This window comes from Microchirus variegatus, assembly GCF_963457635.1.
Source record: "Microchirus variegatus genome assembly, chromosome: 8".
In the NCBI taxonomy this organism is placed as follows: Eukaryota; Metazoa; Chordata; class Actinopteri; order Pleuronectiformes; family Soleidae; genus Microchirus; species Microchirus variegatus.
This window is the reverse complement of record NC_139809.1, coordinates 12,357,710-12,378,903: the sequence shown is the minus strand read 5'-3', so window position 1 is coordinate 12,378,903 and position 21,194 is coordinate 12,357,710. Positions and strand designations below refer to the sequence as shown.

Here is a 21,194-nt window from a genome sequence, read left to right as displayed (position 1 = left end):
ACGTCAACAAACACCTTTACATGCCGAGTCCATGGCTGAGACATTAAACTGGATGGGGATGGTAGAAACACAGATCCAAGTACCTGAAGGTCTTCCTCATTCTGGCAGATGTGGCGCTTCAATAAGTTGATTTTTCTCTGCATCTCAGCGTTCTCTTCTCTGGACGGAACCGACTCTTTCTGTTCCAACTCTTCGCGATAGAAGACCACGTCCTGCTGGAGCTGCTCATTCTGTTGTGGAACACGAAGGACACAGTTACTCTCAGAAAAGTTAGCTATAAGCAATGACACACGCTGTACAGAAAGATTTTTCTCACGGTCAATTTAATCAAGAAAGATGAATCTATTATAACAATGATCGTTAGTTGCAGCCCTCTACACTCTTAGAAATAAGGGTTCCAAAAGGGTTCTTCTACAAGGGCTGAGGTTCTACCTGGAACCATTTGCTTCTGAAAAACTCTTTCCCGAAGAAAGGGTTTTTCAAGGGTTCTTGGTAACGCTAATGATTCCAGTAAGAACCATTTTGATGCAGAGAACCCTTTAAAACCCCTTTCCTGAATAAAGGGTTTTAAAAAGGTTCCACCTGGAACAAGGTTCTACCTGGACCCAAAAAGGGTTCTCCTATGAGGACAAGCCGAAGAACCTTGTATGGTTCTACTTAGCACATTTATTTCTAAGAGTGTACTACACAGGCCAGGGACCTTTGGACATAAAGAGTTAATTAATTAAGTTGATTTCATATAATGTCCATTTATTGTTTTTTCAATTTAATTCAAAAACTGCCACTTTAAAGTTAGGTGGGGTAAGGAAAATCAAAAGCAGGATACACTTTCATCTTCCTCCATCAGCTGTCTTGTCAAAGTTGATTCAAGGGGGGGTTCAGCTTTCTTTGACATTGTGACGTGACGCTTCTACTTCAAGATAATTATACTACCTACATGTCTTACCTGCTTTTTAAGCTTTTTTAACTGTGACAGCAGAATAGAAAGAAATGAAAAAGAGATGATGGATTTTAAGTGTACAGCACAGGCGCGTGATGACAGCGCAAAGGGAGCACAACAGAAGAAAAAGAAGAACACAAACATTGCTTCAGAAGGCAGCTCCAGCCGTCACATTACCTCTCTTTTCAGCTTTTTCACATCATCCTCAGCTTTCTCTGCTCGCACGACCAACTGAGAGAAAATAAATACAGCTTTAAATGCAGAATACAGCAAAAAAAAATGTTGTGGAAGAACCAACCATTTGTCTTAACTGTTTGCACAGAGTAATTGTGTTAACCGGTTCATGACCCCAACGGTTTTTAATGCTCAACAATACCATCTGTCGTTTATGTTTGTTTATTTATTACGATCCCCATTAGCTGTGTCCCAAAGCAGTGCTATTCTTCCCCGGTTCAATACAAATGGAAAAAAAAAAAATGCTTTGAAAGTTTACATTAATCAGTCTAATTCAGCACATTCAATGCAGGACTCAACAAAACAACAGTTGATGAAACACAAAAAAAAGAAAAACAGAAAGCAACATAAAAATCTGATTTATTCTGTACCAAAAACAATAAAGAGAATAGAGTCCGGATCTGTTATTTATTTTACTGCATCGTTCTGGCAGAGGTGCTTATACTTTGACACGCAACACAACACCAGCTCTGGGGAAAAATATCAGTGTCTTTTCAGCAGTGACCAAACAGAAACTGGCAGGGACACAAAGGTCGTCTGTTGCTTCAATAACATATGTTACAGCTGCAGTAGGAAATAGCCTTTTCCATGTGTATTAACATAAGTATTAATTAGTGGAAACTGACTGAGAGTTGACATGGACTATAATAAGATTAGTGAAAGAGGGATTATTGGTCAAATAACTTATACATTTTATCTAAATGTGTGGTCTTTATTTATGTATTTAAAATATTACAATAAATCCCACTGGATCCATTTCCATGAATAACATCCGCACAAAGTCGGTCATACAAGGACTCAATACTGAACACATGTCCATCGCTGCACAGGAAGTATTAGTAATGAGCTCCTACCTCCTCATTGGTTTTCTTTTCCTTGACCATTTCTTTCTTTAACTGGGTCAGGTCCTTATCCTTTTGCTCCAGTTGGATCTCAAGCTGCCGGATCTCATCCCTCAGAAAGCGGCTGTCTGGTCCAGTGCCGAGGTTCTGAGCCACACGGACAGAAAACAAGACGCGTAAACAACTATTCCACCCATCTGTTTACAACCACCGTAACATACATACACTGTCGTTTACACGTTTTTTCCGACACAGATTTGATTGTTCTTTGAAATCTTAAATGTGCGTGGAAATGTTTCTGCAAATAGAAAACAATTCTGATTATATAAAAATCCTTGACAGCCCATGTAGCAGTAATGTCTGCGAGTACGCAAGGAATTAGCTCTAATCTTCTTATGTGCCGTCTTTCAGTCACCACAACCAATCCCATTGGAGCCAGGGTCCCACACTCTGTGACAGATTTGGCACTGTTGCTGTCACTAATGCAGCCATGAAGAATTTTTATTTATTCATATTTATAATTGTGGCACTTATCCCAGAAATTAAAAAGGACACCTTGGTAATTCAATGAATTACTTACATACTATATTAATGCAAAAAGCCATTTTCAGCCATGGAGTTTGGAAATAATTGGGATTGGACATGATCCAGAGTTTACTATTCACATATGAAGTATGGCTGGAAAATTCGCTTTTTTCCAATCACAAAGTGCAACAACAAACTTAAAGAATCACAAAGGCTCCAGTTTAAATATGTGCCAATCTAATCCATTGTAAAATAATTAATATCTTCATGTTCTCATGTACACTCCTTTGCATTGCAGTTAATATTTTTATGGTGTAATGTATCATTATTGTGTTATTAAGTTCACCACACAGTAAATATTGAAATGGAGCTTATTAATAATAAAACAGAAAAAAAAAAATGAATGAGCCTAATCATCCACTCACTATCCTGAGTTTCTCTGAAGAATGCCCAGAGCGACTTCTGCAGACATTTGTATTCTCACATCACAACCAAAGGGTCCAGGCCATAGAATATGCCTCAAAGCATCGATACATTATAGAGACAAACAAATGCTGAAATGCGTTACCTTCCGTTCTTGCTCCAGCTTCGACACCTTAGCAAGGAGTTCATTTTCTGCAGAACAGAGGCCACAACCAATAATGTACTTATGTAGGGTTGCTTTTCTAATTTAAACATTTGCATTGGAAAAAACGCTCGACTCTACAACTACAACGTTATCTGTGCACTAACCAGCTTTTGCATTTTCTTCCACAGCATCCTCAAAGAATTTGATGGAAACGGCAAGTTCACGATCCTTTATCTACCAGATGGAGGGAGGAAAATGACATTAGGTCAAACCAAACATGCCAGAAAGTGTGGTATGAACGATATACAGCAGTGGAAGGAAGTGACAAAAGTGAATACCTTGAGCATGGCCTGCAACACCCTGAAGACGTGAACAATGTCCTCGGTTGTTTTATTCTTCACTTCCCAATCTTCTGTCTGCATCGAAAAAGACAAAGTAGTATTAAAATCTCTTAAAGTGACATGGATTGTATTATTTGAGACTTAGTGAGAGGATGTCACGGAGGTCACAGAGCACAGTCAGTGCTGAATATGTGTCAGTGCAACACTTCAGATCACCTGCCTCAATCTTAGTTCATTGCAATTTTAATATAGAACCTCCTGGTTATAATAGTCCTTGGCCCCAAAGTCTCCTAAAACACTCCTGTTTTTTTTATTCTGTGCAAGTATCCACCGCCTTGGCTAACCATACAACACAGTTTGAAAGCAAGGCATATTCAAATCATACAGATGTTTATGTGTAAGTAAAGATCCACTGTGGAGTGTGAAGCATTACCATAATAAACATGTCGAAGACCTCGTCCACTTGGCCTTTCCCACATTGATCGAGGGTCTCCGGCTCAATCGTCGTCACTTTATCCCACTCAAGAGCAGACGGCGGCATCTTTGCTTCGTTGTTTGTGAAAGTCAGAGCCGCGATAACAACCCAATGTTGATGTTTTGCAAGCTAGGCTAATTGATGATGGCGAATCGGGATGATACTGCTTTACCATTAGTATTGAACACCATAGTTCAGTACTTGAACGTGACGATAAGGTCTGTCCTCGTTATTTATATCCGACAGACGGAAAATGCAAGTGACAGATAAAAAAAAAAGGCTTCCACTCCCTGATGCTTTGGCTGCTAGGTTACCGCTGACAACAACCACTAGCATATGAAGCTAGTCTTCAATAAACGACTACTATATAAATGACTATGCAACATCGGCGAGTGCACTATTGCATGGCACATGATCAACTAACGAAGGCATAGCGTGCAAAGTACTTCGATTCTACACTTGAAACTTGCAATGTGTCGCTCACTCTTGAGTTTGTTCTCATCCACTCGCCCAGACTTATCAACTTTGCTCCGGAAGTGATAGGGCTGATGTGCCGACGCTAGCTAGCTTGCACAAAGTGGAATGCTGCTTGCTCAATTGTATACCATGTATGTGTACGCGTGAGTAAACGTTCGACTTTGTTTGTTGTTTTGAACTCACTGCTGCAGTCACTGCCTACTCTGGTATAGACACGGTGAGTCGGGAATCCTTAAAAAAGACTATTCTGTCTTATCCGGCATCCACACTGGTATCAAGCTAGTTAGCTGCTAAGTTAACTTTATCGTTAGCTAGCTCACAGTGGCTGAAAATATCTCGGCGTGCTTTTTACTCTTACATCCCCGCTACCGACTGACAGCCTATTCGATTAATTTTGTGTCTGCCGGCTAAATAACCGTTTTTATTTTGTTTTTTTTGCTGTACAACGATACATTTGTAATTGCTTTTGCTGCGGGTTGTCAATGTACTGTTGCTAGACTACTTGGGTTTTCAGTGGGGCCGAACGATTTTGAATAAACGGAATTGCGATTATTTTGACGGACATTGCGATATCACAGGGAATGGTAATTTTCATTTGAATAACATATTTGAAATGATGATGTGATAGCTGTGCAGGTATGTGAGAAACATATGTTTTCTTCAGTCTATAGAATATGTGTATTTCAGCTTGTAAGTAAAACTAACCCTCCATGTTCTTAGTAGTTACTCAAACTAGATTGAAAAAAAGCTCCACAGCATCACGTATAGTGTTCAGAAAGCAGGAGTGGTGTATAGACACCTTTTCAAATAACTCTCCTATACATGTTATGCATGTGTAATATTTAACAGTTTGGGTTGTTATCCTCCTGTAGATTTCCTATTTGTGTGGATGTCAGTTGATGTAGCTGTGGCTCATCCAAATCTATCAACAAAACAGAGTCTCCGATTAACACATTGTGGTGTCAGCTAGTTTTCATGTCATAATAACTTCATTGTTTTTCTGCACAGTGAACCTGTGCCTACATTATGTAACACATCTTGGCTTGTTTTGATGTAATTTGGAACTCTCTTTTTCTTCCACAGTGATCAATGACGGCTTTGGTCAGCCATGGCTGCCGTGTCATGGAAGGAGATTTTACTTTTGACTGGACTGGTTGTAGGATGTTACTGGAACAGTCTGTCGTGTGGCTTTGTGTTTGATGACGTCTCTGCAATCCTTGACAACAAGGACTTGCGGCCCTCGACTCCTATCCGCAACCTATTTCTCAATGACTTTTGGGGAACGCCCATGGCTGAGGTAAATTGTGGTCCATAACATACTGTTATCATTTTGATATTCTTTGATTTTAAGAAACAGTAAATAGTAAAACAGACTTGTACTATGTTATAAAGTAATGGCTCAGGTTTCTTTTTGAAGTGTGGTTGTACGAGGTACTGACACATGGTGCTTACTGTCCCAGTTCAGCCCCCAATCTGTGCTCAAATCCAGCCTGACACATGAACGCTGACTCATAGTAACAACACAGCTGCCAGCAGGAACACAAGACATAAATGATTTTAGCCAAGTACTTGCTGCCTCCACCATTGAGACACTAAACAAGGCAACACCATCTACTCCCATGTCCCATTGAGCTAAAAACTGTGATTTTATCATTGGACTTTTGTGTGTGGGGAGTGAGAGGTGAGCTGATGTACATTTTATCAGCTGAGTATTTCGTTAAGTGGCTAAAATCCATTTTCCTTGTGTCCCTGCTGGCAGCCATGTTTTCAGTTCAGCTCATACAACCACACTTCAGAAAATGTGAACTTCTACTTAACTATTACTCTACTTGACCTGCATAAAATCCTTGTCCTGCTACAGGAGCGGAGCCATAAATCTTACCGACCCCTCACCGTATTAACCTTCCGACTCAACTACCTCTTCAGTGAGCTGAGCGCGGTTTCGTACCATCTGCTCAATGTGGTTTTACACGCTGTAGTGTGTGTGCTTTTCCTACGGGTGTGCCGATTGTTCCTGGACAAGACTTCCAGCTTGGTTGCTGCTTTGCTGTTTGCCGTGCACCCCATCCACACTGAAGCAGTAAGTGTACACTTTCTGGGTGAAGACAAGTTTATTTTATGTATATCATGACTTAATTTGAGAAAATGCAATTGACAGACCAAAATCCCAATGACTGATGCTGTGTTACACTACTACACTGACGTAAGTTGTTTATTAGATAATGGTTCTCTACTGAAAGGTATTCGTTGTGAAAACAATCAGTGAGCGATCGATTTCAATTATAAGTTGAGAGTTTATGATTGTTGGACTTTTTAGTGATGCTCACAAGTGCAGCATGTGGACACCACATAAGAGTTACTCTTTTCTCAAAATACTTCTGTTTATTCCTGGTTATACAATAGTACCCAATTGATTAATGGGGACGTTATATGATTTCCACAGTTCTAGGCAGACAATACTTAGCATTTATCTTCAGCTTCAAGTGAGTCTCCTTTCATTACATGTCATTTAGCAGATGCTTTTATCCAAAGCGACTTACAATTAAGTACAGAGTGGAGTTGAACTTGTGACCATGATGTCTCCTGCACATGGGAGTACCGGTCTTAACCACTGAGCTACTCCACCCCCTTTCATAACAAAGCATATAAACCTGATTTGAAAACAGATGATTGATTCCCGTTACCAGGAGCATAGTTGTCTTTCTGTTCTTTTCCCTCAGTGACTTTGTGTTTGACATCACGAACACTGGATAAACAACCAACATACAAGAAACAACGCCATTGAGAGTGGTGGTTCCATTTTTTCTGTTTAGCCCCATTTTAAAACTTTTTTAGATTGTTGCTTGAACAGCACACATAACGTATTGTTCGACATGTGCAGACCACGGCACGATCCGCAAATCTACTGCCAAAATAAAGTAGTACATGGCAAAAGTTCTATGTTCACAATACTCGTGACTGGAGCTTGAGCTGATCTAAAAACCTTTTAGTCATCTTCTGAAATAGTACATTGTTTTTTCCCTGTAAATACAGCGGGTTTAAAAATCTCAAAAGGTTTTGAACTTGACAGTTAGTTTGAACAGTTTATCAGGGATGTTATCGAGATCACACAGTTGCTTGAACTTGACCGGGAACCAGAAACCTTTTGTTTATTGTTGATCATTTGATCTTAATCTTATTTCCTTCTATAGGACCTATCTGAAAACCCCTTTCCCCCAATTAGGACTTGTAATTCATCCTAGTCAGCATCGTTGAATTGATGACCGGACAGGACATGACCAGAGCAAAAACAAAGAAAACATTCTGCTCCTTGGAGTAGAGTGCTACTGTTACACATCATGCACCACTGGGCCGATCCTGCTCATTCTCTCATCTATGCAGAGTCTCTGAAACTTTTGAATGGAAACAATTTGTCTCACAAATGAGCCCTTAGAGTTAGCTCAGCAAGTGGTCTTCATGTTATCGCCGTCTGGAATCTTTCTCTGAACGGATCATTTGTTTTTGAGTTATGCTCCAAGCACTGAAGGTTCCTTCATGATTAGTATGTACAAAGAGTGCCTGTGTGTCCCCATAGCTCACTCAATTTTTTTATAATTTTTTTTTCGAGGGCTATCTGTCCTTTTTTGAATGACTCTGGGTTTTTCTTCAGTGATTAAATTAAATTTTGTCATTCTTTATTAAGACCACACTCAGAGGTGGCTGCAATATCCTCTCCAGCTGTTCATGACATGAACATGTAACAAACACAGCAGAAGATTGTCCCGGTCATGCGAGTCCCTGATCATCCAGACAAAGGGGTGATGCCTGGGTCATGTGGACACTCGCCCATTTGCTCCGAGTGAAGTTATCAGGAGCTTCTCCTGCTGTGCTGTCTTTCATTGCCACCCTCGGACGTTATTCACAGATGTGCATGTCTAAAAAGGCATCACCCCCCTTCTCTCTTTCTTTATCACTTTATCACCCTCCTTCTCACTCTCCCTCAAGCCATCTCCAATGGAATGTGGCCATTTCACCATTTACCATTGTGACAGCCTTGTGGAGTCTGCATTTTTTCCGTTGTGATGATGCGATGCGCCCAATTCAAGCAGCAATCTTAAGATGATTGCATTGCTGCAGTTTGATTTGCAAAGTGATGTTAAAGTTATAAACTTAACTACTGCAACATTGTTCAAGCTCTTCTTGGCACTTTCCTTCGTGATGTGTCACATGTTGGTTGTGTACATCACAAATTTTGTGACATCACACAAAGGTAAACTCCTCCACTAGCAATGGAAAAGGAGGAGTGGGATACTTTATTAACATGTGTCAATTGTTCCTGCACAATAATTATAATAACCTGAGAGCAGGTTCATCTTACAAGGCTAAAATAATTTTCTTAGTGCTGTTTTTTTTTTTACCAGACTATGTGCTGTGAATGTGTGTCACAGCCACGCTTTCTTACTAATGCCTCCCTGCTGCATGCATATATATGGCACTGTGAAATAGAAATATGGGCTTTAGAAATAAAGTACTTTACATTAAGTTGACTGATTGAGAACCAATGTATTAAACGGTATACATTAGACACAATTACAATTTATAGCCCCTTTAGGCTGTTCCAGTTTCTCGGCTATTAAGCCTTTCATGATAATTCCATTTCTTCCATACAAAGGCAATAATTCATACGACAAAATATTTCTTTTGAGGGAGCCAACATAATGAAGATGTATATCTGCCCGCAAGGCATCAAAAATGATATATATCTTAATAAACCTGTTCTCACAGCCTGAGGCTTAAACATGTTGATTCTGGTTACTGTCAGTTTTAAAAAGTTTGGTTGCACCAAAGTCTTGGAATTGCTTGGAATTCATGTACAACTGTGCGTGCACCCCACCGTTGCTAGATTGACTGTTTTAAACGCTGCTGTCTGAGAGTAAAAGACAGATAAACTAAGAAGAAATTCTGACCAATTATAATGTATTTGCATGAAAAGTGTAATTCTATAAGTTGTGAAGAACATAGAGATTAGCAGATGTGTCAGAATATCCTAATGTGGGATATTATCCACCACTTCTATAAAGGATTTGGTAAATTAATGAAATTTGAGAAATGCAAATGGACTTAAATGCTGTCTTGTCACTTTTTTTTATCATCAGATCACAGGCGTGGTTGGTAGAGCTGAACTTCTGTCTTCAATCTTCCTCCTGGCTGCTTTCCTAGCGTACACAAAATCAACAGGTGCAGACCACTCCATTGGTAAGTCATTAGCAGTGTCTTACATGAAACATTAAAACACAGTCATTGAAGAAAAAATCAACCCAAAATGCCAGCTCCTGATTGTAATGTATGGTGTGATCTGTGGCATAGCCCACATCTTTCTTTAAAAAGGTCAAATGTCAAATGTGAATGAGGTTTGCAACAACAGTAGGGGCTTGGAAGAGGGTCAAACATCCCACATTTTACAGAGTGCATTTGTTTTGCAGAGGTTAAAAAGATACACATCTTTATCTTGCCATTGGACAGCCCCTTTATAGGCTCTATAAAATAATATAGACTCAAATTGGATAGTTTTTTCAGTGTGGTTGTGTCAGATATTGATGCAAAGTCGGTGCCTTACATACCAGCTGACTGTGTTGAGTGCTCTGTGTGCTGACAAGCAGTGGGAGAGCAAGGCAGGCACACTCTCAGCAAAAAAATGGCATAAGGAAAAACAGATTTTAGCCACTTAACAAAGGGCTCATCTAATAAAAATCTTTGCTAGATTAAGTTGGCTATCACTTAGGAGAATGTTGTCAGTTTATCTCACCATGAGACACCCGCCTGGAAACTGAAGTTTCGCTCACTCCCACGCCAATATCCATTGAGAAAATAAGCAACATTACGTCATGGCTCTCAGAAGTTGTTGAACTACTGCTGCCCCCAAGTTCAAATATGTTATTTTGTGACTTTGTTAAATAATAGTTGGATAGTTGAAGTAATAAAAGGGTTTTGTCCTCCAAATTTGGGTATAATTTGGTTCTGTCCAGTATGGAATTTGCCCCATGTGTACATAAGAATGAACCACTGATATTAGGTTATCTATAATTTTACGTACGATTCTCTTTTTCTCTTTGTTCCAGTTTGGGCTCCTATCGCTTTGACAGTAATTCTCGTGGCTGCAGCAACACTGTGTAAAGAGCAGGGGATCACTGTCATCGGTGTCTGCTGTGTCCATGAAGTGTTTGTTGCACAAGGGGTAAGTTTTGCTCATCTTGGTCATTTGTCTGCATAACTGCATAAAACACTAACACTCAATTTAATTAATTTAATTATTCCTCTAATTTGATTAACATTGACCCTATCCTCCTTCCTTTATCTTGTTTGCTGCTCTCAGTTTACCTTGCCCATGCTCTTGGACACTCTGTGCCAAGTCATCCAGGGTAAAGATGGTTTCCCCTACGCTATCCTGCAAACTCTGCTGAAGCTCATTGTGCTGATCATCAGCACCCTGCTGCTTGTCATCGTTAGAGTCCAAGTCATCCAGTCCCAGCTTCCTGTCTTCACCAGGTAGGCACCGTTAACCAAAGAGCAGGAAATGGATATCCGTATGTATATTTGTAATTTCATTTTGCATATGTTTTGTTGCAAGGACGCTTACCTGCAAATGAAGTTTATTATGTACATGATATACTTGACCAGGGATAATACGTTGCCAATTGTCAAATGGTAACCACTTCATTGGATTAAATATTTATTGCATATCAATAATTATAAATAATATTTATTTATAATATTTTAAATAATAATCAAAAAAATATATACAAGATGTCGCACAGACTTAAACTGGTGGCGATATCTTGTGAAGATAAAATTCCAGACAATTAAACTAGTTGTACTAATCCTAAAGCTGCCTCCAGATTGTCTGAGAAATTCTGTTTGTAAAACACAACATTTTTACTTTTAGATTATCAGATTATTATCTGCCCATAATTCCTGATTCATGAGATGAATCAGGAATTAAGGATGTGGAGATTTTACACAAATAACCTTGTATAGTCAAAACACCTACATAGTGACAGGAAGACAGTTTTATTTCATATTTAAGATAATTTTTTCCACTAGAAGGACACATCTGACCTTGTTATTCATATTATCATATATTTGTTATAGTAGTAGGAGTAGTTGTACCGTTATTGATGATGTTTATGATTGTAGTAGTAGTAGTTGTGCATATTAAAGCTTTACTTTGAGCATGACCAAACGGGGAGACTGTATTGTTGAATTGAGATTTTATCTCCCAGTTTAGGATTATGGTTGTTATGGGAAGCTTTTTGGGGCTCACAGTGATGCGCGATATTTCGAGGATATCCTGTGCTGGATTAACAGTAAAACATGTAAACAGTAAAGCATTATCATTGTAATGTCTGCGTCATTGTCATCTGTTGTCTTTCCCTTTTTTCACATAAATCCTGCTCGTATGTCATCATACATACTGTATTTTTTTTACCTTCTTCTTCAGTTTATTGGTCGGCTTATTAACCTTTTGCTTGTGTCTCCTCTCATAGATTTGACAACCCAGCAGCAGTCAGCCCCACTCCCTCGAGACAACTGACTTTCAACTACCTGCTCCCTGTGAATGCATGGCTGCTGCTGAATCCCTCGGAGCTCTGCTGCGACTGGACCATGGGCACCATCCCTCTGGTTGAGTCGCTGCTAGACCTCCGAAATGTGGCCACGCTGGTGTTCTACACTTTTCTGGGCCTGTTGGCTTACCACAGCCTTCGCTACAGACACAGCTCTGCCAAGATTGTCATTATGGTGAGCGGAAGTTTGTCATAAATGTTATTATACATATTGCTCCAGTTTACACATTAATATTAATAATATTGCAATGTTTTCGACTGACAGCCTTTTCTACTCCAGTTTGCCCCATCACAGTTTCATAATGAATCAAACGGTTGTTATAATAACATAAGACAGCATAATTTAGTCCTTTGTTCCACTGCTACAGTGTAATTTGTAATGCTGAATTGTGTGCGCATTATTCCACCGTCACATGCTCGTTTTTGGGATCACGGTACTCTGCCCCAAGCTCCTCCGACTAAATGAAAACAGAGCTGATTCCTTTTCGTTTGGCCGCACGGGTTGAGTTGTTTACAATGGAGACAGTAACATTTCCCACACCAGCCACTGAAGTAGCCTGAATAGGAGGGCCCACTCTCTCAAAACTCCCCTGTGATTGTTCTGTTTTTCACAACATGGACCAAGTTTTTTTAAAGCCTGTAAACCGAGCCAAGAGGACGAGGTCTAGTTCTCTCTCTGAGACCCCTTTAATTTACATTTGTGAAATGCACTATCCAAATAATGAATTAACAGATAATTAACTGCTGATCACTACTGCTAACGTATGTTGTTGCCGACCACAGCTTTAAATGAAAAGGATTTGAACATTGGTCGTTCCAGATCAGACTCCATCTTGGATTTAACTCCTGATAATTACCTACATTACTGACATGTGTATATTTGCTTCAACCCGCGGAGATTATGCTGAGTAGCTCCATTGGTCAAAGATCTGTATCAAAGCCATCAGATACAGAGGTTTCCTTGTGTTGAAAGGCCACAGTCACAGTTAAACAGAAATAGCAGTTAATCATTTGGATTGGCCATTGCTAAAATTGTTTTTTTTTTTACTGACTGCATATTTTCCTCGACAAAATAAATATTGAACATAATTATCTTTATCTGTGGGATCAGGAGACTGATCCAATTATTTTTACATTTAAACACACAATTAAATAAAAGTCAGAATATAATCACCAGTCTAAATGAAGAGCAAATGAGATACTTGAATAAAGAGTGAGTGTTCATTTTTGTACACAAAAAGAAAGTTAGTATCTGTTATGCAACAGGATCGTGGCTCTGGTACATGGAGGTCAGTAAACTTCCTCACTGTAATGCTATTAGCTTCAGACTCAGAAAAGGGCGCCACAAATCACTTCAAACCAAACTGAGTTATGGATTTTGCCGTGTTTACGCCGAGCTTTTTAAAATAATATATTGCATAACGATATATCAACCGACTTAGCATCACTGCAAGGGTGTTGTCCGTCGTACTTGGAATAAATCTTGTATATTTCCGCGTAGAATACTATTTGTCTCGTGCTCTCTTGCACATCCGTTATCACGCTATTGTTAATCAAATTAGTCCCATCCACTCAGACCTTCTTTCAGATGCAGCTGTGCACAAGTGTTATTTTTTAACACTTAAGGACATTTGTGAGAAACAGTTCTAATGTAATGAGAATAATGATACCCCCCCCAAAAAAAAAAAAGGTTGAGTTGTTTTTTTGTCTTTCACTCAGGCCCTGTGTTTGATCATCCTTCCTTTCATTCCCGCGTCCAACCTCTTCTTCCCTGTGGGCTTTGTTGTGGCAGAGAGGGTACTTTATGTGCCCAGCATGGGCTTCTGTGTTCTCGTCGCACATGGCTTCAAGATTGTCTCGCACAAAGGGTGAGTGCCTGTCTAAACTCATAGTTCTGTCGAAACCGGCAAACAAGTATAATTTGTGTGTTTTGCTTACAATAAACAGAAATTACTCACATCGCTGTGGTATGAGAGGAACATGAAAACCAGAACACAGGATTTGTCACTTTGATTAGGATATGTTTTATTCCAATCTCATTTTTCGGCAGACATGTCTGTAAAATATCAGGCTTTACACTTTTCACAGTATGATTATCGGAAAAATTGAACTTGCTTCGCATGAAAATTAAATTGTCGAATTGTTTGATTTGCAGCCATTTGAAGAAAGTTTCCTGGCTGATGATTGGCGTCCTTTTAACAACACATGCAGTGAAAACCTTCAACAGGAATTGGGACTGGGAGTCAGAATATACTCTCTTCACCTCGGCCCTTAAGGTAAGATGGGTGTCTTGTTTATCCTGGCTGTATTGTAGCGTTAAAACACATCTTTAATCATCACCTAAACGATACGAAAGTCAGCTTAATTCATCAAATAGAGGTTTGTGTTGTCTAAATGTGGTCAGTATTTCACAGACAATAATAAACTAGCAATGTATTTAAACTCTCTGCCCCTGCAGGTCAACAAGAACAATGCCAAGTTATGGAATAATGTTGGCCACGCTCTTGAGAATCAGAATAATTATGGCAAGGCCCTGCGTTATTTTCTCCAGGCCACTCGTGTCCAGCCAGGTAAGAAACCCAAACAACTATGACTAGAATCAGATTATTTCTTAAAGGGGAATTGTGGTGTGGTGTTTTGGTTTCAGTGGAGCGCACACAGCTGTCAGTCATCGGTGCTGATTCAGTCCAGTGTTTGAATTTCATCTAGTGCAGGGTCTGACGTGACAAAATACACATAGTTATGGTGGACTGAAATTATTTTACGTTATATTTTTTATAGTTAAAGAGATATTACTGACAGTAAGTATCACACTAACATGATGTTAGATGTTAGAGTTTGTGTCTTCAGTTTGAGCAAGCCTCCCCTGTCTCATACTTCAAAGAACCAAAAATATCCCTTTAATAATACCAAATGCAGTTAGGGCCACGGATGCTTCCGCCAGATTTGCCTTCTGTTTTTCCATGTGGCTTATTTTTCAGGAAGCCTGGCATCAGCTCTGACAGCTAAACATTTACCACATCATCACCTATGAGTCCCACCCCAAGATATAAACACATATGTGGATTTCCTGTGATGATAATTATGATGCATTACTTCTTCTTGGTCTTGATTGACCTCTTTACACATCACATTTTTTTCCTTACAACTTTCCCCCTCCATCTTGTTGCAGATGACATTGGCGCACATATGAATGTGGGAAGAACCTACAAGAACTTGAACAAGTCCAAAGAGGCAGAAGATGCATACTTGGTTGCCAAATCCCTCATGCCACAGGTATCGTGTTCCATATCCACAACTTTTGGTTCTTCACCACTTGTGTATTTTCCAGTTTCCTGTTTCCAATTCATGCTGTGGCAGTGAGGTTTGTTTTTAGTAGATTTAGGATCACATAATTTGGCACAAGTTACATTTCTAGTTTAACTATGTACACTACCGGTCAAAAGTTTGGGGTCATCTATACATTTTTTTTGTGTTTTCCATTAAAAGTCACACTTTTATTCATCAAAAGAGTTGCAAAATGAATAGAAAATATAGTCAAAAATTATGATTTTTATTCAAGATTATAATTTTGCCCTTTTGTCAAAGAACCAGCAAAACTGTTTTCAGCTGTGCTAACATCATTGCACAAGGGTTTTCAATGGTTTTCTAATCATTCAATAGCCTTCTAACACGATTAGCAAACACAATGTACCATTAGAACACTGGAGAGATTGTTGCTAGAGATGGGCCTCTATACACCTATGTACATATTCCATTAAAAACCAGACGTTTGCAGCTAAAATAGTCGTTTACCACATTAACAATGTATAGAGTGTATTTATGATTCATTTAACTTTATATTCATTGAAAAAAAGTGCTTTTCCTTCAAAAATAAGGACTTTTCTAAGTGAGCCAAAACTTTTGAACAGTAGTGTATGATATGTATATGTATTCATTATAGTGAAGCGTTTCAGAGAGTAATCACCGGTTTATCTTCCTTAAGAGAGTAGATGCAGGCCATGGCCATCAACTTGAATCAAGCCCTCTCGCACGTACTGCAGCACACCACAATTTACGATCCATCTCCGCATTACTTTGACCTGTGCACCTGTGGGATTTAATTTCCCCTTTTAAACATCCAAGGCCACACTGGATGCGTGTCTCTATATGTCAAATACATCGCACACACAACACTCTCGCTGTACCTTCTTCAAAGTAAAAGCTCTCCAAGCTCTCTTCATTCACTTTAAGTAACACTTTAATTTACGTCACACTGACAACATGCTAGAAATGTGTTGCTATTTTTGCCAAAGGGAAGTGATTATAATGTGATCATATCTTATTTCTATTGCTGTTTCCTGCTTGGTAATAACAATGGTAGGAATGTGCTGAGGAGATAGAATTACAGTCATACCAGTTATTTCCTATGTACTATCCAGGTTATTGTATAATGTATAATTTAGTAAAGGCTAACATCGGTATACTACAGCAAACTGTTTGAGAATCAAAATTGATATTTACCATATTACAAAGTGGAAATTCATCCTCTACACATATTAAGTGTTTGTAACCAGACAATTGATTGATGGTTCAGTTTATAGGCATGTTAAAAAAGTATGGCTAAATGGCACCTGATTTTATAATACAGTCCCCACCAAGACTCCACCTAGAAATAGGGTTGTGCTAGTAATAGTATTCCATTGTGTTTTAAATGTGGTTTTCAGATGATGAGACTAATGAATTATTTGATTTGATCACTCTTCAGGTTATTCCAGGTAAGAAGTACGCGACCCGCGTTGCCCCGAACCATCTGAATGTTTACATAAACCTGGCTAATCTGATACGGGCCAACGAGTCACGCTTGGAAGAGGCCGACCAGCTCTACCGACAAGCGATAAGCATGAGACCAGACTTCAAACAAGCCTACATTAGCAGGCAAGATCCAGATTTCATTAGCATGATTAAAGAGCCTCTTTTTGTGGAATGTTTGTATATACAGGAATCAAATTCCAATGTTCCAACTACTTGTTATTTTTTTCCCGTTTCCTTCTTTTGGTCAACTTTCCACTTTAGAGGGAACAAGTTTGAAAAGATACATTCCCAACCCTTGAAAAAAACAAACACATACTCTTTGTTTGACCTTCTGTAAACTGTATCTCTGAGCAAACACCAAGCCATTGCATCTATTTAGTCTGGTTTATCCTGTATTTGGTTACAGTGGACATGCTTTATAGTCAGTCCTCCATCATGTAAAAACAATGTCACGCTCTAATGACTCTTCATTCGTGTGATTTCTGTGCTTTTTAACTGATTTGATTTTGTTTGACACAGAGGAGAGCTCCTGTTGAAGATGAACAAGCTCACCGAGGCACGGGACGCCTACCTCCGAGCCCTGGAGCTGGACCACACAAACGCCGACCTGTGGTACAACCTGGCTATCGTCAACATTGAAATGAAGGACCCGTCGGAAGCCCTGAAGAACTTCAACCACGCTCTGGAGCTCAACCCACGTCACAAGCTGGCTCTCTTTAACTCCGCTCTTCTCATGCAGGAATCCGGTGAGTGTCCACAAATCATCAAGTCAATAGGGATGGGTTATATTAGGACTATACTCTTTGGTGCAAAGATGTGGTGGAGAGCTAGTAGAGCATAGCATTCTGTTTAAACCTCTGCTCCCCACTGTAGCGATGTTTTACACTAAATTTGGGAGATCCAGTTTAGTAGTTTGGTCAAATGTGTATCCGTGCTGGAGCCTGTGGGGTTTAAATAAACGCAGAAGAAACATCAATCACGGCACCACTTATTCAGATCCTTACTCATATTTATTTTTACTCATCGACTGGGAAGTTAGACATTTTATACCGTACCATACAAGAATAGTTTACATAGTCTCCGGCTGCGCTCAAGTAGCACTTGGCAAGTACGACTTAACGCTCATTCAAGGGCCTTGAATTGGTGAAATTTGAGGATATAAGTTCTTGTTCGAGTTTAGGGTGTAACCAGTCATTCAAGATTTGGCCCTTTCGCTGCGGTGAACTCTGCATGCCCCGACTTCCTTGCCAAGTTTCTGTCACGTCATGCTTCATGACTTGCGATTATACAAAGTTCAACTGGGATGAACAAGCCTCTGAAATATTGCTTGGATCATCCATACATTTTTTAGAAAAATGACATCACAGGTGTACAGACTCTTCCTAGAAATTGATTGATGGACTGACGTGATTTGTTCCTCTGAAAAAAAATTACGCATTGCATTGACAAGTGCTTAATGTAGCACAGTGTGCAGAATTTACCAAACTCACCTACTCTTTTCCTCGATTAGATGTTTTCCTTTTTTTTCTTTAAATTCTTTAAAAACGAGAAAAGTATTCTCTGCCTTGAGCTCCAACCATCACACTTAAAAAAAATATATATATATAATTTCCCCCCTTTCCAACTTCTGCTTGTGGTTAGAGTTGTATCTTACCATTATTTTCGTTTGGTCCATAAAATGTTAAAAAAAACGTTGATCAGTGTTTGTCAAACCTAGAAATGACGATGTTCTCAAATGTCTTGTTTTGTCCTCAAACCAAAATGAATCAGTTTTAATGATTTCTTTGTTATGTGGAGCAAAGAAACGAAGAAAATATTCACATTTAAGAACCTAAAACGATCAGAAATCTCGTTTTAATAATGAAAAAAGCTTCAAACCGATTAATCGGTTATCAGAATAGTTGACGATTAATTTATTAATTGATTCCGGATTTGAGGATTATGCTATCAAAAAAGCTATCGAAAGAGTTCAGTTCAAGCAAAGAATGTCCTCAAATTTACTGTGACATTAATTCCTTGCATAAGAACAGATGAATGTCAGTCATGGTTAGAGGAGGATGTGGCTGTAAAAAAAAGAAATTCAATTAAGTTTGTTCCAATGTACTGTGACATTGATTCCTAACATTTACCATTACCCAGATATATGTTTTATCTGTAGACAATTGAGATAATTATCAGGACCGGATAGTGGATAGAACTGTGTTGGGGAGGGAGGCACTAGCTTCTGGCGGGACCTTGGCATACTGAAGTTGATTATTGATGGCGCCAAAGTAGTTAAGACAGCTGCTCTGTACAAACTCCATAATACAGCTGTGTGCTTTTATTGTCATGATTAGATGATGTACAATTTTATTGTACATAGCCACAAAAACGCTTTTTAATCGATGCGTTTATTGAGATGGATTTTCCATTACACGACAATCGTGATTGGGGAAAGTCCTTACTATTTAATTTGAACATGTTTGGGCCTGGTTCACCTAAATATAGTATGAGTGATTTATGTATTTTCATCTTTCCAGAACCTAATTTTTTTCACAGCAGGCATAGACTATAACTTTTTGGCCTAAAAGTGTCATGATGTTAAAACTAAATGTACCATGTAATAATGTTAGAAAAACAATACCATCTATTTTTATATTGATTTCATACTTTATGCTCTTGCCTGCTGGGATTTTTTTAATTACAGATGTTTGTTTTATCTTTGAAATATTAACTATAATTTATCTCCTAACTGATGTAAAAAAAATATATTTATATATATGTTTCTTAACAAAATCTAAGTATGGTGTATGTATGATGACCTGATCTCAGGTTGTTGTAGAGTCATTGTATTATTTTTACAATTATCACAATAATATCGTGATTGAGTTAGTTCCCAGGCTGAGTCTAGTGCAACTGTGCTGTTGTGGCAAATTGCATAATCTTACTTGCTTGATGAGTCAACAGAGAATTAAGTTTCAGGGTGCCCTCTGCTGGATCGCATCAGAACTATGTTGTTATTTAATTCCTCTTCACGCCCATAAAGCCAAACCAATTACAGACTCAAGCTGTCAATTCTGCATTCAAACAGAATTAGCACAGTTAATTAAAAAAAAACTATTATACCTCATACATCTTTGCTTTTCTATGATAGGTGACCCTAAGTTCTGGCCTGAGGCTAACCGCCGTTTCCTCACCTATGTGGAGGAGGAGCCTGAAGATGCGAACGGCTACTTCAACCTTGGCATGCTGGCCATGGATGCCAATGAAAATGAAGCAGCAGAGAGGTGGATGCGTAAAGCCATTGATTTGCAGGCCGGCTTCCGCAGTGCCCTATTTAATTTGGCATTGCTTTACTCTCAGTCTAAACGGGAGATTGATGCGCTGCCAGTGCTGGATGAGCTACTGCACCACCACCCTCAGCACATCAAGGGTCTAATTCTGAAGGGCGACATCCTCATGAACCACAAAAAGGACACCCGCGGTGCTAAAACCTGCTTTGAGCGCATTCTACACATGGACCCCACCAATGTTCAAGGCAAGCACAACCTGTGTGTGGTCTACTTTGAGGAGCGTGACCTGCCGCGGGCAGAGCGCTGCCTGGAGGAAACGCTGGCCCTCGCGCCGAACGAGGAATATGTGCGTCGTCACTTGAGCATCGTACGGAGTAAAATGGCTGCCATGAGCGCAGCAGGGCAACCCCTTTCTTCAGCAGAGGGAGCCACCACGACAGCCAAAGAGGAAAAGGTGAAGAGAGTCATTGTTGGAATGGAGGCGGCCGCTGAGGGTGAGGAGGAAGGGAGGGTTGCTGATGCTGTCGGAGCGGGGGCTGGGGATGAGAAGAATGTGCGGAAATCCTCTGCAAAAAGCCTTGTGGGTGTGAGCGTGGACAAATCAGAGTCTTTGGACAGTAGCCAGTCTGACAAGCGGACTAAGGGTAAGTCCACTAAAGAGATTAAGGATATAGAGGAAAAAAGAGCAGCTGCCTTGAAGAGACTCGAGGAGATTGAGCGAATATTAAGCGGTGATTGACGTTGTTGTAATTTACAGCTGGACTACTTTTTATAGAGCTCTTTATGTATTCGTTATCAATTTGCCGTTTTTTTATTTCTTTTGATTTAACCCTGTATTTGCAGGCCACTCAGCGTGGTCCTGTTGTTCTAACACTAAACTGTGTAAAGAAGGGAAATGTTGATCTACACATGAGACTCTTAACAATAAGCACAAAGTCAATTTGGGATCAACTATTTAAAGCTTATGACAGATGTACATGCCTGTGTGTGTGTGTGTGTGTGTGTGTGTGTGTGTGTGTGTGTGTGTGTGTGTGTGTGTGTGTGTGTGTGTGTGTGTGTGTGTGTGTGTGTGTGTGTGTGTGTGTGTGTGTGTGTGTGTGTGTGTGTGTGTGTGTGTGTGTGTGT

At 39.5% G+C, this 21,194-nt stretch overlaps 2 protein-coding genes across 2 annotated transcripts in view; one reads left to right on the top strand and one right to left on the bottom strand.

The window, feature by feature from the left end:
• Positions 1–3,991, bottom strand: part of cep290 (centrosomal protein 290) — a gene marked incomplete at its 5' end in the record, with an annotated part of 31,200 nt that extends 27,209 nt beyond the window's left edge. Inside the window, 8 exons of the mRNA XM_083893768.1 lie at positions 84–230; positions 947–967; positions 1,118–1,171; positions 2,029–2,163; positions 3,110–3,156; positions 3,274–3,343; positions 3,448–3,525; positions 3,884–3,991. Of these exons, the coding sequence (XP_083749894.1) occupies positions 84–230; positions 947–967; positions 1,118–1,171; positions 2,029–2,163; positions 3,110–3,156; positions 3,274–3,343; positions 3,448–3,525; positions 3,884–3,991 (660 nt within the window). The remainder of the gene's footprint in view (positions 1–83; positions 231–946; positions 968–1,117; positions 1,172–2,028; positions 2,164–3,109; positions 3,157–3,273; positions 3,344–3,447; positions 3,526–3,883) is intronic.
• A 1,519-nt stretch (positions 3,992–5,510) lies between these two features.
• On the top strand, positions 5,511–20,983 carry tmtc3 (transmembrane O-mannosyltransferase targeting cadherins 3; the record flags this gene model as incomplete). The annotated part of the gene is made up of 13 exons (XM_083893933.1): positions 5,511–5,699; positions 6,264–6,482; positions 9,538–9,637; positions 10,501–10,616; positions 10,755–10,927; positions 11,926–12,178; positions 13,723–13,871; positions 14,159–14,279; positions 14,462–14,573; positions 15,176–15,279; positions 16,751–16,920; positions 17,317–17,543; positions 19,931–20,983. 13 exons carry the CDS (start codon positions 5,511–5,513, stop codon positions 20,806–20,808), a joined length of 2,811 nt encoding a protein of 936 aa, XP_083750059.1. The 3' UTR covers positions 20,809–20,983.
• Between the last annotated feature and the right edge of the window lie 211 nt (positions 20,984–21,194).